This window comes from Pezoporus flaviventris, unplaced genomic scaffold, assembly GCF_033815535.1.
Source record: "Pezoporus flaviventris isolate CSIRO_AGI_PZ_B2104156 unplaced genomic scaffold, CSIRO_AGI_Pfla_v1 ptg000228l, whole genome shotgun sequence".
NCBI lineage: Eukaryota > Metazoa > Chordata > Aves > Psittaciformes > Psittacidae > Pezoporus > Pezoporus flaviventris.
In genome coordinates, this window is record NW_026892776.1 from 1,236,467 (window position 1) to 1,258,421 (window position 21,955).

General features: G+C 57.7%; 1 protein-coding gene across 1 annotated transcript; it reads left to right on the forward strand.

Annotated features, from left to right (window-relative positions):
- Window positions 1-16,053: 16,053 nt before the first annotated feature.
- On the forward strand, window positions 16,054-21,599 carry ALX3 (ALX homeobox 3). Its single transcript, XM_061442567.1, has 4 exons — window positions 16,054-16,291; window positions 18,939-19,231; window positions 20,670-20,732; window positions 21,288-21,599. The coding sequence occupies exons 1-4, from the start codon at window positions 16,054-16,056 to the stop codon at window positions 21,597-21,599; spliced, it is 906 nt and encodes a 301-aa protein (XP_061298551.1).
- The last annotated feature ends 356 nt before the right edge of the window (window positions 21,600-21,955 follow it).

Consider the following 21,955-nt stretch of genomic DNA (forward strand, 5'->3'; position numbering starts at 1 on the left):
AAGGAGCTACTGTGCTCCCCACAGCCCTTTTATCCCCTGTTTGGGGACTCAGGGTAGGAGGGAAAACCCAGCTGCTAATTATTACTTCATCACATATGCAAAACACCAGCTGCCCATTGGCTGCACTGCAGGAATCTGCTCACACAATGGAGCATCCATAGTCCCATTGGCTGAGTGGCTGGCACTGATTTACAGGCTGGGCATCGCTTGCCCTTTGGGGGAGTCTCCAGGTTCCTGTAAGTTCCCAAATCCCTCCCTGGTCTGGATCTGCTCACCAGCACCATGGATCCCATTAACTGGGAATTCTGGGGGTTCATCCAGGCGCTGGAGCTGGGTGTCTTACAAACAGGATTAGTGCTGCCAGCAGATTGAATGCGTTGTGCCTGGGGTTTCCTTTTCTTCATTGGGAAAGCTGGGTGTTGAAATCCAAATGCTGGGAGCCAGCTGTGATGAGCTTGTCAGGCCTCTGCAAGCACTTGGTCTCGGAGCCAGACACCAACCCTGGGGGTTGAAATCATCCTGGAAAAGCCAAAAGCTGGGAATGGACCTGGGGGCATTGGTAGAGGTGGGAGGCTGGAGGCAATGCAGGGGATTTGGGAGCTGAATCTGTGCCCTGTGTTCAGGTCCACATTGGACCCTGAGTCCAGACAGCTCCTTTCCAAAAGCCTGCCCCAAAGGAACAGCCCAGGGAATTGGGAAGATACATCCCAAGCGATCACTCACCAAGCAGTTCAATGCAATCAGCTTAGAGCACCAAGGAGAAAAAGCTGCATCTAAAGGAAGACAGATCCTTAATCTTGGAGCAAACCCCGCTCCCCTCCCTGCCTCATCCATCCCTGGGACCTCAACCTCCTTTTTCCAGCATCCCAGAAAGGGTTTATCCATGTAAATCACAAGGAGCAGGGTCAGGCTGGGGATGGGCCAAGAACTGAGACATCTGCCTGGGAATACAGGAAGGAAAGAGGTTAAAGGAGAGCCCCTGGATGTGTCCTGACCCTCACATGGAATGTGGCTGGTAGGGTGCAAGTGGGGCTGGGGAGAGAGACTGATAGTTTAAACCCATCCCCTTTGGTCATAACAGAGGGGAGACTGAGCTGAGCTCTTAGGCAGAAGCTCTTCCCTGTGAGGGTGCTGAGGCGCTGGCACAGGGTGCCCAGAGAAGCTGTGGCTGCCCCATCCCTGGCAGTGTTCAAGGCCAGGTTGGACACAGGGGCTTGGAGCAAGCTGCTCTATGGAAGGGGTCCCTGCCCGTGGCAGGGGTTGGAGCTGGAGGAGCTTTAAGGTCCCTTCAACACAAACGAGTCTGTGGTCTATGAAAAGGCTGCTTGGGAAAGGATGGCTTCATCTGCTGCATGAGCAGGATGCGCCCAAACACACAGGACCCCTCTTTAGAAGGGCAGGGACCCTCCTGCTGGTTTCCCCCATGAGCAGCTGCACTGGGAGCAGGATCCAGCCCCTCTTCCCATTCCCATCTCATTTAACCAGGTAATTGCCTGTCCCAATTACACAATTACCATAAGCAAAGGTAATTACAGAATAACCCTGCGGTGATTTCAGGTGGCAGCCTGAGGAGCGTGATGTGCTTGGGGAAACAGTTCTGGGAGGGAAATCACCTTCCAAGAGCAGGGAATGGGAATGACACAGCAGCTTCGTGCACCACTTTACACACACGTGTACGCTGAGAGCCACTACGGGCTCATTAACAGCTTGGTGGAAGGATGAAGGATGAATGATGGAGCTCAGCAGCCACAGAGCAATGTGGGATTGAGGTGGGTTGATGCTATTAACACACACAGCTCTTCTGCCCTGTTTCTTCCTTTGCCTCCAGCACAGGGCTGGGGTTTACAGTGTTTTCCTGCTTCATAATCACCCAGAGGGAAGCTTCAGCAGCCGGGTGGCAGGATAAACTGCAGGGCCAGGCAGTGCTAACAGGGTTGCAGGGTGTAGATTACATTAAAGACACTAAATAGTTTCACTGCATGGATGAGAGAAGGGAGGGAGGAGGCGGCAGAGGGTTGCTCCAGGAGGCCGTGGCACATCTAAGATGCTGGAAGGAGTCGGGTACCAAAGATGCACCTTGCTCCCATCAGCTCCTTTAGGGAAAGGCAGGGTTTAGACCACGGGTTACAGCACAGCTCCTGGGCACCACCGACCTCCCCTCTCCGGGGTCCCCTTGTCACTAGGTGGCAGTGGAGCATCTCCGTGAGGCTCTGGGGGAGCCCGAGTCCGCCCTCCCCGGGCCTCTCCATCCCCTCCGGATGCGATGCCCGGAGCACTCCTTACCCCAGTGCTGGTCCAAAGGGATCGCAGATGCGAGCTTGGCAAACGCCAGCGGCGAGGCGCCGGCGCTGCGCGGGATCCAGCCCATGTTCTGGCTCCGGCTTTATTTGGGTGGGAAAAGAGGCAGATTTTGGCTGCTTTGCAGGGATTTCTGCTGCAGCAGCCCCGGGGCTGGATTCGCGTGCGCTCCCCACGTTCCTAACCCGGGCGCAGGGATGTGGCGCATCCCAGATTCCCTGCTGCAACTAAACCCTGAGCCCTTGAGCCCCCCAGAGCAACAGGGACAGGATCAAGTGCAGGGACCCCCTTTTAGACAAGCTACAAGCAGGGGAAGCAAGACAAAGCTGGGAGCTATATCCCGAGCTACCGTCTCTCTAGGGTAAACCCAGCCTCTTTAACCCATGCACGATCCCATGGGAACAACCAGCCTCGAGGAATTAAACTGCCTGACTGGACTGGCAGCAGAGCAGCCGATTCCAGGCTTCCCAAATGAGGAACCCCACATGAAAACCAGGTTAACTCAATCGCTGCAGCAGCTGGCACGTGGCTACCAACCAATGTAGAAAGCAGCTCTGATAAATCCGTGTGATTCTGGGTGTGCACCAGCTCTGGATTCACAGCCCTTCAAGCAGGTCACTTCATCAGCAGAGGGCACTTCTGGGGGTGTCTGGTTTTTCTGCCTCAGCATCCCACCTTCCTTTTGCCCTCCAGGACCAGCATCCGGGATAGGGCAGCCCCAGAGCTGAAACAGCTCCTGTTTGGGAATTGGAGGTGGTCTCTCTCCAAGGTGGCCAGGTCCGGGACAGGCAGCTCCAGCAGAAACCCCCAGGGAAAATGCGCAGGAATACCTGGAAAGGGAGGAATTCGGCCCAAATTGAAGACTAGCTGGGAGGACAAAGCTCCCAGACCCAGCAGAGCAGAGATGGCAGCGCCGGGATGCAGGGATAGGGGAGAGGACCTCTCCTGAGCTGAGTTGATAAAGATGGGAATAAAGAAGGCAGAATTACTCGGCTCCTCTGGTCCACCCTGTGCCGAGCGCACTGAGGTGCAAAACCCTCAGCACATGTGGGCTCCTTGACCAGTTTGGGAGAGACATTTTAGGGTTTATTCCCTGTTTTGGGGCATTATCCCCAAACAAGGGGAAGAGCGATGGGGAAACAGATGGGGCCTCGCTCTGCAGTCCCTGACTCAAACCTTACCAGGGAGCAGGTGGGATCCACGACTCTCTGGGACATCAGCAACCGCAGCAAAGCCTAAAGGAGAGGGATGGCATTAACCCAGGCTGAGCACCCAGCTGTGGATCGGGTGCAGTTGGGCCCGGGGCAGAACCCAGCGCTGCTGACAGGAGGAGGGTGATGCAGTCCAGCCACAACGCCAGAGAGCGGCACTAAGCCCACATCCACCCTCCACAGGCGTTTCTTGCCTTGGCAGCCAGCAGGAGGGAAAGCAGCGGGATCTGCTCATTCTCAGCTGCATTTCCACAGCCCCCAGGACCTGCGTTCCCTGACACCGGGGCATTGGGTTTCAATGGCTGAGGATCAGCCTCTTATCACCGGGGGCTGCAGGAAATTGGGGCTGATGGGAGGCCCTGGGAGCCAGGATGGGGTTTGATGCCTCCAGACTGGCTGTTGCTGGGATAGACACGGAGCCCAGGTCCCTTCAGGGGCACCCATCCTATGGGCAGGGTAAAACAAATCGGGGTGCATTTGGGATATACCCTGGGGATTGCTCCTCACCTCTTTGCATCACCACACGGGGCCTCGGGTGAGCACATGCAATAGGGTAGTGGGAAAACATGAGCCAGAGTGGCAGGGAGCCCTCCTCATCCTCCTCCTCCTCTTCTACAGTCTGCTATGGCAGGAGAAGGCAAGAAAGAAGTTTGCAGGGAGCCTCCAAGAGAAGAAACGCCAAGGGCCCGTCCCCATGAGCCCCTCCACCAGGATCTGCCCTGCTTTTCCTCCCTCCCAGCCCATGCAGCCCCTCGGAGGAGAGGTGCAGCAGAGCCGTCTGCTCCCTATTAAAACAACAAACAGGGGCTCTGCCTCCAGGTGCCCTCGAACATTCCTGAGGAGCCAGCAGGAGCCTTGGGGAAAAAAAGCATCATCCCAAATGCTGCTGCTTGGATGGGGGCTCCCCATGGGAAGAGGGGTTGCCACAGCAGGTCCCATTGGGGTGGAGGGATCCCAGCAAAGCAAAGGGGTGTTGGGGTGATGGATCTCATGTGAGGCACAGACTCCTGCACTTGACTCCTGCAGAGCAGATGCATTTTGCTCCCTATAGCAAATGGTCTTTCTTCCCCCTTTTGCAGCCAGGGAGGGAATTCCTGCTTCCCTTTCATCCCCGTCGGCGCTGGATACAACCCCTCACTCCTTCCTGGGCTGAACCTTCCCCACCTCGAGCTCCGCTTCTCCCGCAGCAGTGGTTGTGTCCATGGGTAAAAGGGGAGGGGGGGGGGGGGGGGGGGGATGAATCCTTCCTGCACAGCCAAGGGGAATGGGCTGGGCTGGGAGACGGCGCTGCTGGAATCAATGAAGGGATGGATTGCAGCCGGCAGGACCAGGCAGCCGCGATAGCGCCGGCTCGGCCCACGCCGCCGGGCTCTGGCCCCCTTTGAATGAACCCGGTTAATGCAATTACTGCGAGTCAGAGAAGGCTCTGTGCCTCCCTGCATGGGAAAGCATCCCCGCACCCACCAAATCGCCTCTGACTGGGGCATCCAGGGGGGATGCTACAGGAGAGAGGGCATGGTGCAAAAGCTCTCCCTGAGCCTTGCTCCAGCAGGCAGAGGATGCCGCTCTGCAGGGGGATGAAGAGCAAAGCCCCCGAGCTGCAGCAAACAGGGAACAGAAGCTGCTGCAGCAGCCTCAGAGCTCCCTGAGGCCGATTTACCTTCCCCGGGCAATTCCATCCCCGGCTCCGCAAGTCCCCCGGTGCGGTTTGAGTCGGGTTGAGAGGAGGGAGCAGAGCATCCCCTCCCTCCCCGGGGCCGAGACTCCGCGGAGCGGCCGAGGACGGGAGGGATCAGTGCCTGGGGAAGCTCCGCTGAAGTTCTTGGATCTGCTTCCCCCCGTGGGGCGCCTGGGAGCCAGGTGGGATCCATTAAACCCCATCCTGGGGACGAGGTGGGTCCCACGTGTCCCCCGGAGAAGGGTCAGGACCCTGCTTCCTCTCCCCCAAGCAGTGTCCTCGCAGCAGTGGGGCTGGAGAAAAGCGCAAGAGTGGGGAAGGACGGAGGCACAGACAGGGATGCTGTTGGGAAGGAAGGAGGGGGGCAAAGGGGAGCTGCTGGTGCGGGTCAGATCCTGCTCATGCCCCAAAAATGGGGGTGGGAGAAAAGCCCATTGCTTCTCATCTCCTGCCTTCTTGCATCACCACGCAGGTCCTGGGGGGAACACATGCAATAGGGTAGTGGGAAACATGAGCCAGCATGGCAGGGAGCCTTCCTCCTCCTCTTCCTCCTCTTCTACAGGCTGCTATGGCAGACGGGAGGAAAGATGCAGGGAAGGATGGAGGCACAGACAGAGATGCTGCTGGGAAGGAAGGAGAGGGACAAAGGGGAGCTGGTGGTGCAGGTCAGATCCTGCTCATGGGGTAACTGTGTGCTGGGTGTAATGGGGTAAGAACGCTGGGATCCATATTAGCCAAATATACAGCTTTAGACCCACATGGGATGGCCACTCAAGCTGCTAACATTTGGCCTGTGTGAGCATCTCTGTGCTCCAAGAGCTTCTGTCCCAAAGAAACCACTTTGTAGGGAGCCCCCCCCCCCCCCCCAACAGCACAGGGTGCCCCAAGACCCCAGCACCCAGAAACCTGGGCCCCTCCTAAGTGCCCAGCACATCCCTGGCTCCCTCTGGCACACGGGTCCCATCTCCAGCTCCTCACTCCAGCTTGCGGGGCTCTGCAGAGCCCAACTGGGCTGAGAACCCCCATCAAAGATGTCAGAAGAAGCAGCATCAAGAAAGATCATCACAAATCACCACTTTTCCCCCAGAATGGCCCATTCTGCCCATGGAATGTGGTGCCCAGACCCTATAATTTTTCCCCTCACCCAACCCCTCAAAACACCACTAAATTACCTGGATTTGACGACTTTCCTATAGGCTTCACACCCTGTGATCTCATTTCTCTGGATGATCCCCCTTGGAGCATCCTCTCATCCTTAGACCACGGGGTCAGATGCTGAGCCCTTACCCCCTGCCCTAGGAGGCAACAGCCCCCTTTTGCCCCTCTCCATGCAGAAAGGGCTGATCCTGGCTGTTTCTTCCTTCCCAGCTACTCTGGGCACAGAGGTTTAATGGGAAAATGCTGTGGGCTGTTTGGGAAGCAGGAGGAAAACATCTTTTACTCCAGCTTGGCAGAGGTCGCCTCCACTTATTGCACTGACCTTGCCCCCCTGCTGCTCCGAAGGCTTTGAACCTGCTCAAATCCCATTAATGGGGTTAAGCAACAGCAGGGAAAAGGGGGGGTTAATATCAGAGGAAATATAGGGAGCCTGCTGGTGTTTAGGGCCTGATTCTGTGGGATGCTCAGCTCCCCATCACCTGCGACAGCCCCAAGATCCATGCCATCCAAACACCCAATGCAGGGAGGAAACCCAGTGTGGAAAGGCTCATGCAGGGCTGTATCTGGGGGGGGGGGGGTATCACTGCACACTGCTCCTGTCCCCCCTATGGGCTCACTTGCAGCCAGATGCAGCCCACATCCACGCTGCAGTGAGGGGAACAAGCTCCCAGGAGCCTTAACCCAGTTACCAGGGTCGGAACAGCCACAAATCCATGGGAATTCTGCCTGATCCCCTTCGCAAAGCAGCCCTGGCTCCCGCTGTTGCGCTTGTGCCAATTACCTTGCTCAGAGCAATTAATGAGCTCCAACACCTCCAGCCATCACCTGCCTGTAATAGCAGCGACCCAGAGGGTGTCAGCACACGGCTGTGGGCTGGGAAAGCCAGCAAGGATGGCGATTTGCTTCGTAGGCACATCCGTTATCCCAGGGCTCGATCAGCCCGTGTCGTGCAAGCCTGCACCATCACTTTCCCTCTGTCCTGCTCCTGGGCCGGCAGGGGTAAATCAGGGTCTCTCACTCTAAGAGAAGACAAAAGGAGGCACCAAAGCCTTTGCACCACATCCCTGGGTCTCCACTACAGCAGCCAAAAGGGGAGGAGAGAGCAGATGGGCCATGCTCCAAACAACGGAGCAACTCAAGACACCTCTTACACATGCTGGCCCCGCTCCTCAGCAGGACTAAAACCCGCTGGTGCTCTTCAGTTGAGCTGTTTTGGGGTGTCTGAGGCTTTTCGAGGGCTGAAATTGCTGAAGAGGTCAATGGCAAGGCTTTTGTTTCCTATCAAGGGACCTTTGAGAGAGGGAACAGCTTGTGGCTCCTCACGGTTGAAAGGGCAAAGCTGTTTCTGGTTCTCCTTATCAGCAATGGCTGAGCAAAGAGGAAACCTTTTGCCTTCTAGGTCGGGTAGGGGAGGTCATGCTGGGGACACAGCACCGGGCACCGGAGATGAGGTGCTGACGGCAAAAGGTGGGAAGAAACCCAGGAGACGGGAATTATGCCCTATCTCCAGCCCATGGAGGGGAAGGCTGCCCCACAATCCCATCTCCTGGGGAGCTAAAGGCAGTGGGACATGATGGTTTGGGGTTTACCATTGCCCAAAGTGGATATGGCCACTGCAACAATGGGGTCAGCCCCACTGGTGGCCACTCAGCTCTCTGCATCTGTTCCATGTCCCTCCCAGCACTGCTAGGTTTGATTTGGCTCATGCTGTTGACACGGATGAGGACCCCATTCTGTGTTTGGGTGCTGGGACCCATCCAGGCTCTGCAGAAACACAGTGGTGGCTGGGCACAAAACTCATCCATCCCTCCCTCCCTTCATCCCTCCGTCTTTCCATCTGTCCTTCCATCTATCCATCCATCCATCCATCCATCCATCCATCCATCCATCCATCCATCCTTCCTTACATCCATCCATCCCTCCCTCCCTCCCTCCCTCCCTCCCTCCCTCCCTCCATCCTTCCATCCCTCCATCCATCCTTCCTTCCATCCATCCATCCTTCCTTCCCTCCCTCCCTCCCTCCCTCCATCCATCCTTCCTTACATCCATCCACCTATCCTTCCTTCCACCCACCCACCCATCCACCCATCCATCCATCCATCCATCCATCCATCCATCCATCCATCCATCCACCCATCCATCCATCCACCCATCCATCCATCCATCCATCCATCCATCCATCCATCCATCCCTCTCTCCCTCCCTCCCTCCACCCCAGACCCTAACATCATGATGCCCATCCAACCAGTGCTCCGAGCAGATGGGCATTTTGATCTCCCCTTTCCCGGCTCCTTCCCTCTCCCTGCACAAGCTGGTCCTCACACACCTTAAACCAGCCGACCCAGCCAGGCTGGATTTGCCTCCCAGCAAAGCAGTGGGGAGGAAGAACCTTTGACAGCCCATCTGGTTTCCACACAACCCCCGCTGCGCTCTCGGTGTTGTCACCTTTCATTCATCCTGACAGGAACAGGGATCACCACCAGCCTGTTATGGAAACACAAGACCTGGGAAAGCAAAACGTTCTGCCAATGGCTGGGAAGAGCGGAAAGCACAAGGTAAGGAGGGGAAAAAACACCCTCCTGAGGTACATGAAGGTGACTCCTTGGGGTCAACCTCACCTCCCCTGGCTTCCTCCAGCTGTGAAGACAGCCAAAGCATCACCAGGCCACCAACACACCACCCAAGGAAGAGCTGGGGGGGGATTTGTAACCCTCAACACCCGTGTCAATGCCACGTGCCTCAGTTTCCCCATCCAAAAGAGAAGCACTTTGACCCCTGGCATTGTCTCCTTGGTGGGACCAGGAGGGGAAGAACGCATCCAGCACCCAGCAGCAAACACAGCCTGAAACACCTGTGAGCTCCTGTACCACGTCCACTTGGATGGATGGATGGATGGATGGATGGATGGATGGATGGATGGATGGATGGGTGGGTGGGTGGATGGATGGATGGATGGATGGATGGATGGATGATGGATGGATGGATGGATGGATGGATGGATGGATGGATGGATGATGGATGGATGGATGGATGGATGGATGGATGGATGGATGGATGGGTGGGTGGGTGGATGGATGGATGGATGGATGGATGGATGGATGATGGATGGATGGATGGATGGATGGATGGATGGATGGATGGATGGGTGGGTGGATGGATGGATGGATGGATGGATGGATGGATGATGGATGGATGGATGGGTGGATGGATGGGTGGATGGATGGATGGATGGATGGATGGGTGGGTGGATGGATGGATGGATGGATGGATGGATGGATGGATGGAGGGATGGAGGGATGGGTGGATGGAGGGATGGATGGGTGGATGATGGATGGGTGGATGGAGGGATGGATGGGTGGGTGGGTGGAGGGATGGGTGGATGGATGGATGGATGGGTGGATGGAGGGATGGATGGATAGATGGGTAGATGGAGGGATGGGTGGATGGATGGATGGAGGGATGGATGGGTGGATGGAGGGATGGATGGATAGATGGGTAGATGGAGGGATGGGTGGATGGAGGGATGGGTGGGTGGAGGGGTGGATGGATGGAGGGATGGATGGAGGGATGGGTAGATGGAGGGATGGATGGATGGAGGGATGGATGGGTGGATGGATGGAGGGATGGGTGGATGTGTGGATGAGTAGATGGGTGGATGGAGGGATGTGGTACAAGAGCACCAGCAGTGAGAACACACAGCTCTCCTCCCCGCAGAGTCCCCAGGGACAGCTCCTTCCCCCCCTCCAGCCACCAAAAATCCCAATTACTTTCAGGTGTCGGCCAGTTCATAAAATAAATTTTTTCCTTAAGGAAAGAGGAGCTTTCAATGGGAAGTGGATTTTTTTCCCAAAGGCTAAACACAAACCAGAAGGCAGCGGACTCGGCGCGCTGGCTCCACTGCCCTTTTGGGGCACGCTTGGAGACACTTGCCTTTATTTTTTCCCCCTTATTTCACTCTTCCCACTTCCATAAAACAACATTCCCTCATTTTCCACTCTTCCTGCTTCCATAACAAAATACTCCCTAATTTTTAAGGGCTGCTACACATTTATCCCAGTGAGCACAAGGCGATGCCATCCCACTGGCTCGGGGAGCTCCTTCCATCGCTGTTTGTTACGGACTCTCCAGAGTAAACTTTTGCTTTCCCTGCTATAAATTTCCCACTTACTTTTTAACGGAACAAAATGTTTTCTGGTGCTTTTTTCTTGGCTCTCTGTCAGGAATGATTACTCCCAGATTTATTGGGATTTGCAAAGGAGGCGGCGAAACCTGGGATCTCCGGAGCTCACCGGGATAATGATGCAGGCAGCACTTGTCAAGCCTCACATCTGATTTATGGAGCAAGGTTTCATCTGTCCCGGTGCGTATAATTTACTGGGGTCTGGAAGTGGTTCATTAGGGAATGAGATGAATAAATCCATCAATCCCTTGGGGAGGGGAAGAGCTTTGTCCAGCTCCGTGTGCTGCTCGCAAATCCCAATGGAGGGGCTTGGGGTTTTCCTCAGCGGAGCAGGGCCCTCAACGGGATAATTCAGGATGGCCAAGCCGAGGCACAAAGGAGCCCCAAGGAAGGGGGGGAATCCCGGGGCACGATGCAGGTTTTGCTCCCCTGTGATGACTGGGAGGGAATCGGGGGTGCTGAGACCCAGGTGCAGCGCAGGGACTCACTTCCCTGATCCCAAACAAGCAGGGAAAGCTGGAGCTTTGTGTTTGCTTTTACAAAGCTCATTCCTGGAAGGGCTTGGATCTATTCCTGATCCCTCCCTGCACAGACAGGAGCTGGGCTTAACCCCCTGCCCAGCACCCCAAGAACATTCCCCACATCCCCTCCTTTTCACCTTTTTTCCCCCATTTTCACCATTTTCCAGCCATTTTCCATACAAAGCCCAAACTCAGCCCAGGGTCACAGGGAATAAACCCCCAAGGGCAGCAGATTCCTCCAGCAGCAGAGCTGTACATCCACAGGCAGCATTAATCTGCACCAACACCCAGCACCAACTTACTCCGGTTTACACCCATTTATCCAGCTGCTCTGTTAACTCAGGGGCCAGATCCTGCTCCTGGCTCTGTACATATTAAATCCAAAGGGAACCCATTTATTTCGTGCTGTTAGATTTATGCCACGTTACGGCGTTACTCTAAAAGGAAATCCAATTGACTCGGGCCCTACCGCTTCCTGGCAGAGCGAAGCTGGAATTCCCTTTAATCCCTTGATGTATTCCTGATTTTGCGATTGCTATCAGATTTTTAGGAGTCAAAGACCCTTTCGGCTCCCAGCTCCATGTATTTTAGTGGGATTCATGCCATAAACACACATCCAGCCCGGCATAGCTCCCAAAAATCCCAGCCGCTGCCACTTCCAGGCTTCATTTCATCCCTTTTTATATAAGTATATATGTATACGCATACATATATATATATAATATATATTTGGAGCAGATGGAAGGAAAAACAAGCCTGAACTTGGCATCCTGAAGTACTTTCCAAAGCAGCCTGAAAATCCCACACATGGATTTAGCACAAATCTTTCCTTGTGGAAGCAGAAAGCCGATCGGCGGCTCGGAACGGCATCGGAGTCGTTGGGAGAAAGGATCCATCCCTCCATCCCCTCTGCTTCCCATCGGAAAAATCACTTTATAAAGACCAAATGAAGCGGTGGGAGAAGTCCATCCCGTGTTCCCAACTGCAAGGAAGGAGCTGGGTCCTTGTTTAAAGCAGCCTGAGGAAATTAAGATGATTTATTCCTTATAAACACTTGGGGGATTTATTCATCAGCTGCAAAATAATATGAGTTTTTACGTTGGGTTGAATCCAGCCCAAATCACTTGGATTTATTGGGAATTTTCTTTCCCCTTCATCTCGCTCCATGAAATGCAAAGGAAAACAAAGCAATGGGCTCAGCTTTAATCCTGCACTTTGTGTTTGCGGGTTTTCTTTCCTCGCTTGGTCTCGCTACCAGTCCTTTACAGCACGCTCCAACATGGAACACTGCTCTGGAAAACAGCACCCGGAGGAAAACGGGAACAGAGAGAGCTCAATAACGCCCAAAATAACCCCCCAAAAACTGGAATTCCAGCAGATTCTTTCTTTTCCCCAGGAGAATCCCCCTCACTGGCAGCGCTTTTAGAGCCGATGTGTCCCTCCTCGCTACATCCGCAGGGCTCTAACGCAGCGCAGCAGCTCGGGGTGTGCACACAATCCCATTGGAATATCATTTTATACAGGTTGAGGTCTTTTATGCCATTTCCACTCTATCTCGACGCAACGGAGACACAAATCTACATGGGATTTGTGTCCACGCGGTAGGAAGAGGGAGGAATGCAGAAACGCACTGCGTTTGTGTGCAGGATTACCACGTACGATTGCATGGGCCTGATTTACCAGTGTGTCTGTCTGGGTGGCTATAAATGTGCATGAGTATATCAATATGGTTGTGTATATATATATATATATGCATATAAATGTGGATGTGCATATAAATGTGGATGTGCATATAATGTGCATGTGTATATAGATGTGCAGGGGGCTGGAACTGGATGATCTTAAGGCCCTTTCCAACCCTAACCAGTCTGTGATTCTATGTGCATACAAATGTGTGTCTATATGTAAATACGCATGTCTATATAAAAAGATGCGTGTGTATGTATGAATATGCATGTCTATAGATGTAAATACGCATGTGCCTATAAATCCATGTGCAAACCCATGAAGCACGTGTGTGCCGCAGGCTGTCCCCTGCCTCTTGTGCATCATTATGACACGCGGGGGAATGTCTGTGGCTGTGATTCTGCAGGGCCGTTTTCTACCTCATGAAAGAGCAAACCTGACCCCGTTGGGGCTCTGGTTGTGATCAGCAGAGATTTCCCCACAGGAATCAATAAAGTCATTTTTTCCTGCCATCGACGTGCACATTCCTAAGCGAGATCAAACCGTAGCTGGGATGGAGCTCTACAGTGAGTCAGATATTAGGAATGGGAGGATTTTCTGGGATGTTTGGGAAGGAGAGAAGGATGTGCAGATGGGAAAGGGTTGGGGATTGAACCGGGATAGCTCTGCAGCAATGAAAAGCAACCATAAGAGAGGGCACAGATTCCCTTTGCTGCTCAGGCCTGAGATCATTGTCCCTGTGGGATGCAGGGATGTGCCCGAGACAAACTAGACCATGTTGGCGCTCAACATGGATGTAGACCAGCCAGGGATGGGGCTTCCCTTGGGCTCAGCAGGTCCTCACCATGGGATGCAGAGCCTGGAGGAGGGGACACAAGCAGGAGAGCAGCCACTGGTGGTCCTCATCTACCCTATTTGACCTTGTCCTTGTAGAAGGAGAAGCCCGTTCCCATTCCCGTGCATGAGGCATTGCTCTGTGCCCCACCAGCGTTCCCAGGGCTCTGGATAACTCTGCAAAGCCTGTGCAGGGATGTTCATACAAAGCACAGAGCTACACAAACCCTCCTGGCCTCCTGCTGAGCTCTCATGATCCCAAGGGAGCAGAAGCAGCTCTCTGGGATCATTGGAGATGGTGGGGAAAGCCAATGGGATGCAAAGAGTGTGTGGGAGCAACTCCTCCTTCCAGCAAGCAAGAGAGAAACCAAGGAGAGAAGATGAGTGCCCGTAGAGCATCCCATTGGGGCCCTCCCGCTGCACTTGGTGGCCCCATTGCCACAGGTTGGTGGCAGGTTCAGGAGCCCCCAGGAAGTCCCTGTCCTCATCCCTGCTCACCAGAGGGACCAACCACACAGCAACCCCTCCCAAGGCCTCGCACACCCCATTCCCACCTTCCCCCATTCCCACCTTCCCGAGCTCTCTTCCACCTGCCCGGGAGGGTCCTGGTGATGGCTCCGGCCTGGAAAAGCAGCACATCCCACAGCAAACCACCCGTCCCCCTCCGCGCCACCGGCACACATGGCGAGCCTCATCCCTCCGCTAGGAAAACCCCTTAAATGCCAGCAGTAAAGCAGGAGAGGGCCATGGAAACCTTCACAGGAGTTCTGCTCTTTGATAGTGTTTAATGACCCGCCGCAAGGCGCAGGCCTCAAAGCCCCTATTTAGCCACAATTAACAGCGCACAGCCAGCTGTGAACAGGGGAAAATCTCGGCAGCTCCAGCTGCTGCCAAGGGAAGGCGTCGGGAATGCTGCGGGATGCAGCGGGAACCATTCATCCCGAGGGTGGGCGAGGAGGGGGCACCGTGTGCTCAGACCCCCGCATCCCAGAGCCAGCCCCTCAGTAAGCCTGACCCCAGGAGCACATCCCAACCACTATTCCTCTTGCCAATGCCATTCCCCAGACCAGGAGCTGGAAAATCCAGCTGTGATTTACACCCCACAAGCCTGACGCTCCTGCGAGAACCGGGGCTTTCACTGCAACCACATCGCATCTACCGCAGCCAAGGCACCGGGCTTAGGTTAGATGTTCCCTATAAGCTCTTTGGAGCAAGCCTGCCTTGTGATTCCAGGTTTGCTCCGTGCCTGGAGTAACAAAACGCAGCCAAAACAAGCAGCATCCCGCTGCAAAATGGGGTTTAATGGTCAGCGTTATCCCGTTGTTCTGCTGTTCATCACCCGCCTCGTAGCTCATCCCCTGCAGCCCTGAAACCTGCAGGCTGTTTCCCTCTAGGAAAAGGAGGGATGCCAGGAATGAGTTGGAAGTTACAAGCCACAATCTGTGCTCTGCAACCAGGAAAACAGCAACTGGAGGTGGAAACCGGCACCCCACAGCCCAGATAACAGCTCCTTGCTCCGTGCCTCTTGTTTAATCCCCTCTCTCCTTCCCACCAAGCCTTGGAATTCCCAAACCTGCCCCAGCATTTTGCACACAAACACCCCCGAAGCTGTGCATCCATCAGGGGGATGCCCGCTTCCAGGAGCAGCCAGAGCGGCTCCGGAGGGGGTGGATGCAGAGGAGCAAAGAGGGAGGTGAAAGGGTGAGGAAAGAAGATCCAGGCAAGCTCCGATCCCTTCATCCCCATCGCCAGTGCTCACTGATGGAATGGGGGGACTCAGCAGCAGGAATGCAGAGGGAGCAGGACAGGACCTCCCCGGTGCTGAGAGCGCCCGAAACCCACCCAAGAGAGCCCAGCCCTGGCTCCAAAGGCAGAAATGGCACCATAGGATCCCAGATCCCATGTCCCAGGGTAATGATCATCCCCGATTGACCTGCCCAGGCCTCCGCAGAGGCCCTGGCGGGAGGAAGAGGCTACACATGGGTTCAGGGAAACTTGGGAAGGGGAAAAGCCCAGAGGGTGACTGAGACGTGGAAGTTTCTCTCCGGGACTGGGATTTTGGGCTGCTCGGAGCGGCTGGGATGAGGCTCTCAATGAAGGAAGGGCCCTGGGCATTTCCTGTGCTTGGGAGACACTGGGAGCGCTGGGAGCAGAGGAGGGGGCTCCCCCCACAGCCCCTGTATGGGGATGGAGCGGGGGAAGGGGGGGGAGCTGCTGCTCGGCTCGGACCCCCCCTGGGGAAGGAGCTGGGGGCAATTGGGGGGTGGGATTTGGGACCCGAGGGTTAACGAAGGGGCCGTGGTTGGACGCACGTGACTGGCTGGGGGTGGGGGTGTGCATGGGGGGGGGGGGGGGGGCTCAGCGATCCCTCCCTTCCCATCACCGCCCCCCCCCCCCCCCCCGCACCTCCTCCTCCTCCTCCCCGGGCCCCCGCACAAAATCCGCTCCCCGCCGGCCGCCCCCCCCCCGCTCCCTCCAACCTGCGCCATGGAGGCACCGGGCTGCCCGGCCTTCCCCCCGCCTCGCCGGGCCGGGCCCCCCCCGGGGCTGCCCCGGGCTCCCAGCGCCTTCCCCCCGGCTCCCCTCCGGCGCCCGCCGCCGCTCGGCCCCCGCCTGCCCCGGTGTCCGCAGGAGCGGGCAGAGCCCCGGTACCGGGGGATCTCCAGCCCGGGCCCCCTCGCCATGGCCGTCAATGGGAAGCCGCTTTACCCGGCCGGGGCTGCAGGTACCGGGGCGAGCGGCGTAGGGGGGGGGGGGATGGATGGGGGACCCCGGGGCCGCCGACCTCTTCCTCGGCCCCTTCTGCTTCTCTTTCCTCCATCTCTGCCCCTGCCCTCGGTGGCTGCCGGGACCCGCAGCCCTGAGCCCTTCCCGAGCGGCCCCGGCTTCACCGAAGCGGCCGCTGTCGCGATACGGCCCCGTCGGGTCGCGGGTGGCGTCCCCCGACGGGAGCGGGAAGCCGGCAAGGACCGGGCCGGTGCTCCCGTGGGTCGGGCAGCCGGGACTGTGTCACGACAGAGACTCGGGGCTCCGGGGTCGTCCCCACCGCCCAGGACGGAGGGGGAAAGAGGCGGCGGCGGAGACCCCGGTCCCGCTGCCGCGACGGCGGCTTCCGCCGGGGCCGGAGCCGGTTACCGGGGCCGGAGAACGGCCCCGTCCCTCGGGGGAGGCTGGAAAGGCCTCAGCGGGCAGGACCCGGGGCTCGCAGAGCGCGGCGCAGCCCGGGGCAGGGCTCCGGAGCTCCAGCGCTCCCGGTTCCCCTCGGCTCCACACCGGATCCCGGCGGGACGAGGCGCTGCCCTGGGGCTCTCCCGTTGCTTCCAGCGGCCGAACAACTCCCGCCGCTCCCTCGCACTTCCCCTCCCGGCCGGGACCGTCGGGGGCTCCCCGGTCCCACGGCCCTTTTACCCCCCTTGATAGAAGACCGAGGCAGCGCCGCGTGTGTAACGGGAACCAGGTGGGGCCCGGCAAGGCCCCCTCGCAGCTCCCAACCGGGAGGAACAGGTAGAAATCACCCCGAGGGTAGCGGGGGCACCGGGACCGGTCCCTTCGGCCGCGCTTACCTGCTCCCGGTGCACGGTGGGGATGCTGCTGGGTCCAGGGGGGGAGCTTTTGCTGGTTGCTGCTGTGTCCTGCCCGGTTCCTGGGTGCCTTTTCCATGCCCCATCCTGTCGCCGATGATCCCTTTGAGTCCTCCTTTCCCCCAGCAATGGGACAGCTGTTTTCCAGCTGCGAGATCCCCAGAGCCGCTGAACCTTTTGGGGTGGAAATAGCACTATTCCACACCATATTCCCTTTTCCCATCCTCTTTGTCCCCCTGCGCCGCCGTGTTTATTTAGCTACGCGCCCGCATCCTGCTCCCTTCCTGCTTTCTCCTTCTTTCGGGGCATTTACTCATTTGTCTCCAATGCCGCGGGTCGCTCAGGAATTGCCTTGGAAAACAGGGAAGAAGCCCAAACCCGATGCCTCCTCAGCAGGATTAGCTTTATTTCAGTCCGTTCTCCCAGTTTTTAGGCCTATTTGGGCGTTTTCCCTTCATTTGGCTCCTTTGGGACTCGGTTTGTATCACCAAACCCCTCGGCCCAGCCCTTTGGAGGACAAAGCGGGCAGGGAACAGCGATTTGGCCTCATCCCTTGGCCGTTACCCACTGCCGGGCACGGGGCAGGCCGGTACCGAGGGGACGGGGAGCAATTCCCGCTGCCAGAATTCCCCCCAAAGAACGTTTTCCCACTAATCCGAAGCAGCTGGAGCCGGGCTCTCGGCTGCTTCCGGAACCCCCAAATCGCCTTCATTAGCAAACAGCCAGAAATCAAAACCAAAAGTCCGGAAAAGGCCTCAGCGGGGGCTGAAGCCCTGGGTGGGTCCATAGGGATGGGGACCCCCATTCCCCCGCTCCATTAGGATGTGGTGGTTAAATGGGCCGGGAAGGAGGATCCATCCCAAAGGAGCCGATTTTCCCCCTCACCGGCCCCAGGCCCTGCCGTGGGCCCGATCCTGCCCCTTCGAGGGTGCCAGGGGTCTCCCCATGCCTGAGTCGTTGCAGGTGGTGCTTGGGGGTGAGACCAGGGTGATCCCCAGCATTGTCACGTTCTCCCCTTCCCAGGTGAACCCCCTCAGTGGTGGGGGGCCCCAAATCATCCCCCCCATCTGCTAAGTGCCCCCCTCGCTGGTTCATCTCCCTGGGGTGCCAGCAGCACCCAGCATTGGCTGTGGTACCTGTGTGCATCCCTATGGGGACAATGGGGACATGGGGACAAGGGTGACCTCTTACTGTGGGGCAGTGATTTGTCTCCTTGAAGCCGCTTCATTGGACACCCCTGAGCTGCAGCAGCAGCAAGGGGAAGGGGGGAACCCCCAGATCTGCTCCAGCTCTGCAGGGGGGTGGGGAGTCCTCCAGCAGAAAGGGGGGCTCGGGGCAGGGGGGGTGTCACTCCTTCCCAGCTGGTTTCCCAAGCTTCAGCTATAGGGAAATGCCAGACCAGGGGCAAGGCGGTGGGATACACTCCATGGGGTAGAGCCCGGGGAGGGGGGTGAGGCACTGTCAGCATCAGTGCTGGAATGGAGCAGGGTGGGAAGGGCTGAGTGTCTGCAGGACCCTCCTCTACACCCATTCACCCAGAGCTTAAAAGCAGCATCCAAGAGGGTCCCCAAATCAGACCCCAAGAACCCACTGCTCCCACACACACTGTGACCTTGCCTGCCCACAGCTCCCCCTATGAGCAGGGATTGTGCCTGTCCTGAGCCCATGGGACCGCATCCCAGCACCCTCCTGGGGTGACGGGGACCATATAGGGGTGGGAGGGGAGGGTTGGGGCTGCCTTGGCTTCATCAGCACCATTGACACCCTCACCCTGTGCCTCTCCCTTGCCAGGCAGCGAGAAGGGATGCAAAGGTGGGTACCAGGTGATGCCCGCGCCCTGCCGGGGCCTCCCCAAAGGCCCGGGGGAGCTGGGGTACGCAATGGGAGCCCCCCTGGGCGGCCTGCACCGGGTCCCCGAGCTCCCTGAGCCCCTGGGCAAGAGCAAGAAGCGCAGGAACCGGACGACCTTCAGCACGTTCCAGCTGGAGGAGCTGGAGAAGGTTTTCCAGAGGACGCATTATCCCGATGTCTACGCCCGGGAGCAGCTGGCGCTGCAGACGGACCTGACCGAAGCCAGGGTGCAGGTACCGGCCCCATTGGCTCTCACTGGGATGGGCGTGGATGCTTTCCCTGCTGGAAGGTGGCTTTCCCAGGAGGATGATGCTAAATCCCAGCCCAGGCGCTGGCTTCACCCCAGCTCCCTCCACTTCTCTCCATGCCCCCTCTCTGCAGCACCTGAGGGGTGGGAATCTGGGACCTCCCCCCCATCCCCTAATGTGATCCCACCCTGTGCATCCCTCAATCCCAGACCCCTTTCCCACCTCAACCCCCAGTTCAGCTCCCTCCAGCGCAGGGATGGAGCCGCTCAGCACGTCCCGGGATGCGGGGCAGGATGAGGACCTCCCTCACCACCCCGGCACCAAACCAGTGAGCTCCTAACAGAGGCATCTCCCTGTGGTTTGAGGCTCCCAGTGGGAAGAGGCGGCTGGAAGGGGCACCCGGCAGGGAGGAAAGGGAAGGCAGGCGGGACATGAAGTGAGCAGGGAGCGCCCATTGGGTGCTGGGTGCTGCCCTCCCCATGAGGCAGGAACTGGGGACAAGACACACGCCACAGCCTCTGAGCCCTGGTTTGGGGTGGATTTAGATGCAATTACCTGTAACCGTGAGAGCGCTGGGACAAGCATCCCGGTCCTGCACCCCAGCCTGCATCCCAGTCCATCCTGCATACGAGTCCTGCATCCCAGTCCATCCTGCATCCCGGTCCTGCATCCTGATCCTGCATCCCAGCCCTGCATCCCAGCCTGCATCCCAGTCCTGCATCCTGGTCCTGCATCCCAGATTGCAACCCAGACTGCATCCCAGTCCTGCATCCAAGTGCTGCATCCCAGTGCTGTATCCCGGTCCTGCATCCCAGCCTGCATCCCAGTGCTGCATCCCAATCCTGCATCCTGGTCCTGCATCCCAGTTTGCAACCCAGCCTGCATCCCAGTCCTGCATCCCGGTCCTGCATCCAAGTGCTGCATCCCAGTGCTTTATCCCAGTCCTGCATCCCGGCCTGCATCCCAGCCTGCACCCAGCACCGGTTCCCAGCCCCATCCAGCAGCACAAGGGGGACACGCAGGTGGGTCACAGTGACCACACAGGACCCCAAGAGCCTCATTCTGCATCAAAACCTGGGGTAAAGAGGGCCCAGGAGGACAAAAAAAGAGAGAAGCAGCATCCATGGAGCAGGAGCACTTGTTTTCCAAGAGGGATAAAAGGTATTATCCACATATTATATGGATATAGGTGTATCTTATATGGCCACATACGTATAGCCATACATATACAGCTATGTATTATATGGCTGGTGAGCTCAAGCAGGGCTGTGCACACGGGCAGCTTCCCCCCTTCACCTCCAGTGTACCGGGATGCTGGGATACGGCATTAGGGCTCTTTTCCAGCCGGGAAGATGAGCATGGAGCAGGGCAGGGGCTGCACCCCCAGAGGTGCCTCAGCTCAGCCCCCCCCCTCCATCCCCAGGTCTGGTTCCAGAACCGAAGAGCCAAGTGGCGCAAACGGGAACGTTATGGGAAAATCCAGGAGGTGAGAGCTGTTCGGGCAGGGATCCCTGTGGGATGAACCCCAGCACCGGGTGTGCCCCTTCTCTGCACGTGGTTCCATCCATCCTTGGGAAAAACACACGGGCCCGGGTGGAAAAGGAGGGGAATAAAAGCAGCATCACATTGTGCCCATCAGGACAATGCTGCTTTACATCCCCCTGCGTTTCCCGTGGGAACACACCCTTTGGGGCAGGTTTTGGGGTGTCCCCCCCCCCCCCAAACCCCACATCCACCCAGCAACGCTTCCTGCCCTTTTCCTGCTAAACTCCCCTGTTTTCCCCTCCTTCCAACATTGAAAAGCATCAACATCCTTTAAATCTCCGCTCCACGCACTTCCCCGATGCCCAAATCCCTGCCTGGGGAAGGGAGGGAAGATTCCAACCGGGATTCAACCCCCCTGGGGCAAGTAGAGCAAAGCAAAGGCAGCCCTCGATGAAGGGGATCCAATGGGATCCAATGGGATCCCATGGGGGGGGGGAAATGGGGTCCGTCCCCCCCCAAATCTCACTTGGGGCTTTCCTCTCTTGGTCTCTTTCAGCTCCAGACCAGTCTCTGGCCCAGCTCCGGTCCCAGGAACCCCGCGGGGCTCCTGCCCCCTGAGAGCATCCCGGCCCCCGGCCTGTCCCCGTATCCCCACGGCAACATCAGCGGCTTCATGGGCATTCCTGCCTCTCCCGGCCCCCATCCCGGCCCCAACAGCCTCTACCCCCTGCACGGCCTCCCCCCCCCGGCCCTGGGCACCCACCCCTTCGAGCCCGCACCCCAACACCACTACAAGTCCCCTGCATTGGTGCCGCTGAGGGTGAGGAGCAAAGAGGCCACCAGCAGCCTCTTGAACTGGGCTACATGATCCCATGGGATCCATGCACCATCTGCCCGACCCCCCCCCCAGCACCAGGGTTTGGGAGCAGGTTGCTGGGGTCACCCTTACCCCCTCCTTGTGCATCCAGATCTCCATGAGCTTTCCTGCATCCCAGCCCGCTGTTGGATACCCCTGGGTGATGATGGGGGATGAAGGTCACCCCCAAACCCCATCTGCCCCAATAGGGCTGGAACTGGAGCTTGGGACCCTAAAAGTGGCTCCCAAGAACCCTGAGCCCGCCCCCCCCCCCCCCCCCCCCCCAGCACCTTCAGACCACAGGAGCTGATGGAGATACTGGTGGGTTGCAGCTGGGTCCCCCCTGACCAAGCCGGGGGGGGACCAGG